The sequence below is a fragment of the Phoxinus phoxinus genome (genome assembly GCF_949152265.1).
Source record: "Phoxinus phoxinus genome assembly, chromosome: 16".
NCBI classification, from domain to species: Eukaryota; Metazoa; Chordata; class Actinopteri; order Cypriniformes; family Leuciscidae; genus Phoxinus; species Phoxinus phoxinus.
In genome coordinates this window covers 25,599,881-25,606,416 of record NC_136891.1, presented here as the reverse complement: position 1 = coordinate 25,606,416, position 6,536 = coordinate 25,599,881, and the positions used below count along the sequence as shown (strand labels likewise).

Sequence of the window (6,536 nt, the reverse complement as noted above, 5' to 3'; positions counted from 1 at the left end):
AGTAATTGACACACTACTAATGCTGTAATTAATAATGTATTAATGCATATTAGTTTACCTGTATTATCTGGAAGTTGAAATATAAGGCTTTGGCTCATTGTGGTAATTAACAAATTAATTAACACTATTAGTTAATAAAATAAGGTATTATGGAATTAATACACACTTACACATTTAATTAATAATTCATATATGAACTAATATATTAACCAGACAGACTCTTCATTAGTTGCTAATGAGGCAATCATTAATGAATAGCTCCTTAGATAATCATTAGTAATACATTAATTCAGTATTATCTGTGCATTAGTTAAGCATGAATTAATGCTTATTAGTGCACCCTTATTGTAAAGTGTTACCGTATTTTTTTCTGCTTTGAAACAATCTGTATTGTGTAACGCGCTATAGAAATAAATAAAAAATAACCCTGGAAAGTAAATTGCATAACCCTATTGGTCCTCGTATGTCGCGGTGGAAAGTCTTATTCATCCTAGTAAATTGGTTAAATAATATTCCTCTCTCTATGTTGCGTTGGAAAGTTCAGTTGATTATAGCGAATCGATTCATTTTAAACCGTGGTCTGTCTCATTGTGTAGCATTGGAACGCATCATCCATATGTAGCACTTTACGGTTCGATTTAGTGAATCGCTTCAGATAATTCATGTAAATCAACAGGTTCAAAATAATTATTCACCTATATTGAACTCTGCACATACTATCGACTTGCCGAAATTTCGATGTTTTTGTTGCGTTTAATGTAAATTTACATGTTGAAATTTGGTATTGTCATACTAATTGACTGAATTCAAAACTCTAATTTTACTACACATCATTATTATAGCTTGTAGTTTGGCAGGCTATAAAGTTTAAAAGCAGCTCCCTAACAAAAATAATCTATTACCATATCCAAATTTCATCAGTGCAATCAAGTTGCACTTTCTGTGCATGAGACAAACAAGCCAGCATTTCGCAGATACAATGGCACCAATTAGATTTATTTAACCTTTTTCCTTCCCCTTGTTTTTTCCTTTTCCTTGATGTGCCTAAATTTGTTTAAAAGAACAATGAGGTTGACTTCTGTATGACCCAACCACGGGCCAGTTGTGAATTTGTTATGAATCTGCTCATAAGCAAAGGAATTCTGCTGTTCTCCACTTATAGATTCAATGCCTTGAGCAATACAGCTACTCATGAAAATATGTTTAAAAAAAACAAGTGTGCACTCGCCTCTCAATGGGTATCTGTACACTTTCTTTGAACTGTTAATAATAATAATAGCTCAGACCCTCAAATTTGTGCTGCCCAGAAATATTTCACCAGTGGGCCTGAATTAAGGTCCTTAAAAAGTAAACAGACAATGAATCAGATCTCATACAGAATGGAGGAACTTTGGGAATTAGCATTCATGAAATGCACAAATTCCAAGGACAGGGGTGCTGTTTAATAGATATGGGCTGATGCCCTTGATTGTTTCCACTGGATTAACCAAATTGTATGGAGTTACTCATTCCCCTGTTTATTTACTGTGTCAACAGGGCGCCTCAGACACCCCCTCGGGTCATCTGATGACAGGGTCGGCAACTGTATAAAGGGCATTTTGGGTGTTATCTCCCACAGTTGTGCTCTAACATGGCTAAAGCAGTGATTTGTGTGCTTCTCCCATCTCTGTTTGCCTTCTGTAGATGTGCTCCAGTGGTAAGTTCAATTGTCTATAGAATAGAGCTACCACAGAAACTGGCACATTTTTTATATTTTTTTATTAGGGCTCAAATAATATTTTAGTATCATTAAAGTAACCAGTTCATTGCTAAGAGAGAAAGAAATTGTATGCAGTCTTACATGTTGTGTGTCACGTATCATATCTTATATGGAGTTCTAACCGCACTCTTAAAAATAAATGACCTTTAACGTCCATTGAATCTTTCTGACTTACTAACGTTTCTTTAAGTGGAAAAGGGATTTTTCAGATTATTAAGATGTTCTTCATACGAAGAGAAAAATTTTACTTTTAAAAACTGAACGTTTGTTGGGGGGAACCAAAAAATGGTTCGTATCGCTGTCAAACTCCCCTTTTGGAACCCTTATTTTTAAGAGTCAACATAAATGGTATTTATTTATTAGTAAAATGTCTCATAGTATCTAACAGTAGCTACATGAGAGGTCACAACTGTCTGTGGCAGCCATAGGCTCTGTTTCAGCTAAATGTGCTGGTTTAAGCTCTTGAGAATAGCCAATCAAAAACGCTTTCTGCCTCATTTTGCATGGCACAGGTCTGCTGACGTCTTTGAAGAGCGTGATTTTGGAAAGAGGCTGTGAAGTTAAATGACAGCACCTTTAAGTTATATTTAACTTGGCATTGCATCAAAATCTATGAAATGTATTTGAAAGATAAAATGTCTCCTAAGTTGGCCCCTTCTGGGTGAGACAAGGTACTTTCTGTTGTTGGACAGGTTAACATAGGTTGCAAGGTTATCTGGACTCTGCCATAGTGCTGCAGTACACTCTATACCTGGAAAACACACATACACAACTGTACGTCCAGGTGGTCACTGACCCAACAAACGGCTCTGTGCTGATACATCTACTTCCATTACATTTTACATGTATTTATTTAGCAGACGCTTTTATCCCAAGCAACTTACAAACAAATTCAACAAGTGGTTCATCTTAAAGGGATAGTTCACTTTGAAATTAATTTTTGACATGTTTTAGCTTACCTCAAGGGCATCCAAGATGTAGGTGTCTTTGTTTCCACAGTATTTTCAATTTTGATATTTTTAGGTCAAACCGTTGTTGTCTGACAGTCATATCATGCAGGTCTATGGGGTCCACCTCAAAGAGCATGCAGAAGTCAAAATTAAACATGATTTAATGACTCGTAAATGTAAGAACACATTGATGCCCTAAGACACGAAACGAGCGGTTTGTGTGAGAAAACGAACAGTATTTATATCGTTTTTACCTCTTGTAACACAGCCACGTCCAAAGTGATCTGAGGGCGCGAGCGCATCCTGGTGTGTGACGTGTGCGCAGACTGGTGCATAGATGTATACACTAGATGTCGCCTTGGCTACGGCAGTTCATTGGAACGAGTGTCTTTAATGCGACATCTAGTATATACATCTATGCACCAGTCTGCGTACACGTCACACAGAAGGAAGCGCCCGCGCCCTCAGATCACTTGGACGTGACTGTGATTACAAGAGGTAAAAACGATATAAATACTGTTCGTTTTCTCACACAAACCGCTCGTTTCGTGTCTTAGGCCATCAATGTGTACTTACATTTACGAGTCATTAAATCATGTTTAATTTTGACTTCTCTGTGCATGCTCTTTGAGGTGGACCCCATAGACCTGCATGATATGACTGTCAGACAACAACGGTTTGACCTAAAAATATCAAAATTGAAAATACTGTGGAAACAAAAGACACCTACATATTGGATGCCCTTGAGGTAAGCTAAAACATATCAAAAATTAATTTCAAAGTGAACTATCCCTTTAAGACGAGATCATTAAAGTAATGATCAACTGAAGCACTAAAATCTGTTTTCAGGCCTAAAACAAAACAAAAAGCATAAAGCCTAACAAAAAAAAAAGACTAAGCACCATGCTTAGACAGAAAAACTAAGGAGCATTTGAATGCTTATCGATTGTGAGCCGCTTTGAATGTGTTCCAGGGTTTTCATGGTGGTTCAGACGCTCACTGCCCCCTGACGGTAAAGATCCTGGATGCAGTGAAGGGGATTCCCGCTGGAAATATTCCTCTGGGTGTGTATCGCCAAGAACAAAGTGGGGCATGGGAAAAGATTGCCAGTGGGTAAGATCACACTAACCAGCATGCTCTATGTTATACTAATTCTAGTATACAATAATAATTTCTATACTATATATAATATAATTAAATCAATAATTTAAAATATTTAATCTGACCTATTAGAACCCAGCGGACAGATGACTGAAACTTTTCACAAATAGTCAGTCATTTTTAACGGGAATGTTGCTTCTATTCTTGCTCAGTTTGACTTCAGCAATGTCCGTTTTGACATTCACATTTTACATTTACATTTAGCAAGGCGCTTTTATGCAAAGCAACTTACAAATGAGAAATTCAAGTCCTTGTAACTCAAGAAGTGCTAGCAAAGCAATTGTGTAACATGTGTAAAGAAAAGAGTGTGAAAATATATACATTTTGATCCATCTTTAATTCAAATGAGAATTCAAAAATGTTTAGTTCCAGTGTTGGCAAAGTTAGTGCATTTTGCCTTTGTAGGAAAGGTCAACACGATCTCATGAAACTGCGCATCTATACCACAAATGTTATTTCTCGTGCCATTTATACACCAAAAATAGTTTTTGCGTAAATACGCACTGAAAACCCTTGGATAGGATTAGGGGTGGGGAGCGCGTGCGTATTACACGCCATAAAGTGCATATTATATGCATGCAAAAACAATTTTTGCCGTATAAATAACATTCGTGGTATAGATAGGCCTACACACTTTCAGGAGATTGGGCTGGAAAGTTTTGCCTGCTCTATTTACTCTGCTCCACATTTTCATTTTAGTCACATCCGCATGGTTCCTCTTGCCGGTTGCTGTCATGCTCTTCCTCTTACACAGGAAAGTGGATATGACTGGTGAGGTGCACAACTTGATCACTGAGCAAGAGTTCACTCCTGGTGTGTATCGGGTGGAGTTTGACACTAAAGCCTACTGGAAGGAAGAGGGTCACACACCATTCCACCAGATGGCTGATGTAAGGGCTGTGATGACACTTCTATATTCATGAGTATTTATTGGTTGCTAAGTGATAGGTTATTGTTGTATCAAGGCACCATTAGGATACAACATTAGGATGACTTGGGATTACTCTATCATTTTTTAATTATCCTTTTTAAGAGCTATCTATAGATTTGCATACACTCTTGCAGCAAATATGTTTAAATGAATACCCCGAATGATTGTCTTGGATGTGAACCAAGAGCTAAATTAACTGTGGGGAGGTAAATATTTAAGGACCTATATCTTGTTTTCTATAGACACAGTAAATGGACGAGTTTTAGATAAGAGGACAGAGCATTCAAGGACAACGCATGCATGCATGAACAGACATACAGAGCACACAGACACTGACATAAAAGAGTCAGTGACGTGCCAGATATACGCATGAGTAAAGACCCTTTTGTCTTTCAGGTGTGTTTGTGTTTGAAGGTGTTTCTCAGTGGCTCTTGTGTGTTTTTGCAGGTGGTGTTTGAGGCTCATGCGGAGGGGCATCGGCATTACACTCTGGCTCTTCTTCTGAGCCCCTTCTCGTACACCACAACAGCTGTGGTCGTCAAAGCACATGATTGACATCACACAGAAAGTTGGTCCACATCAACTTAAACAGAGAAATTACTTTACATCCAGGGTCAAAGATTAACTCCTTGCAACACCTTGTAATGCCAGGTTGAGAAATATTACAAGCGATTAAACTACATTAAAAAAATATATCATAATAATCGATTACTGACGTTTTAGCTTGCACATTTGCGAATATAATTCAAGGAATAATACACACATTTAAAAAACGCCTAGTCCAAAAACGCTTATGCATCCTAGATAAACATTTTAGGCCTATAGTAAAATTCAGTAAGAGTCTGGCAATTATTCAATTCAATTTAAACCATGCATTATGTTGCTGTCTCTTTAATCAAGTTTATTTGTATAGCACTTTTCACAATACACATCGGTTCAACGCGGCTTTACAGAAAGTCGTACTGTTGGGTCAATAATGCCTTTTATTGTATACCATAGAGCAAATTTTAGGGCAGGCGATATGATTATATAAAACGATCACACAACGGATCTATTTAAGATATAGTTATATTGTATTTAAACTAAAGTGTTATATAATGTAGGCTATGTTACAGCACATCAGTGCCACATTGACTCATGTCTGAGCGTTCAAAGGCAAAGGGATAGTTCACCCAAAAATGAAAATTAAGTAAACAATTACCCTGGTGTTCTTCAACTGCCATAAGCCCATTTTTTATGGACCACAAAAGGAGGAAAAAAAGTCCCACTCGCGTTTGACCATATGATGGCAGTGATCAGCAACCAGCATCAAGCTTTTTTAAAAAGATGCGAAAGTATCACGGAATGATCTCATGCGACACATGCCATATATTCCAAGTGTTCTGGGTATTCGAGGTTTCTGAAAAACAAACTAATTGTATGCATTAGCCTATTTAACAAAATTCTTGACCTTGGCCGTAGGTCTTCTGCGCAAGGCTGCAAGACGTGCGAGTTCATGATACTCGCAGTTCACTCCGTTTTGACCAAAAAAGTCACATGTTATGAGAAATCAAGATTAACAAAAACATGTTACTGTGAACTATCCCTTGAAGAGATTTAAATATATGTTTTGCTCAAAGCAAGAGTAAGTGATTTAAAAATATATACTAATTAAAATAAGATTGGATGTTGCAGTTGAAAAGATGCTTGGGAGAATGTAAGGGATTAGAAAAAGGTTGGTTTGTCATTAAGAAGA

General features: G+C 37.2%; 1 protein-coding gene across 1 annotated transcript; it reads left to right on the top strand.

The window, feature by feature from the left end:
* The first annotated feature begins 1,573 nt into the window (after nucleotides 1-1,573).
* ttr (transthyretin (prealbumin, amyloidosis type I)) lies at nucleotides 1,574-5,484 on the top strand. Its single transcript, XM_079584568.1, has 4 exons — nucleotides 1,574-1,696; nucleotides 3,683-3,822; nucleotides 4,625-4,760; nucleotides 5,249-5,484. Exons 1-4 carry the CDS (start codon nucleotides 1,631-1,633, stop codon nucleotides 5,354-5,356), a joined length of 450 nt encoding a protein of 149 aa, XP_079440694.1. The 5' UTR covers nucleotides 1,574-1,630; the 3' UTR covers nucleotides 5,357-5,484.
* Nucleotides 5,485-6,536: the final 1,052 nt, after the last annotated feature.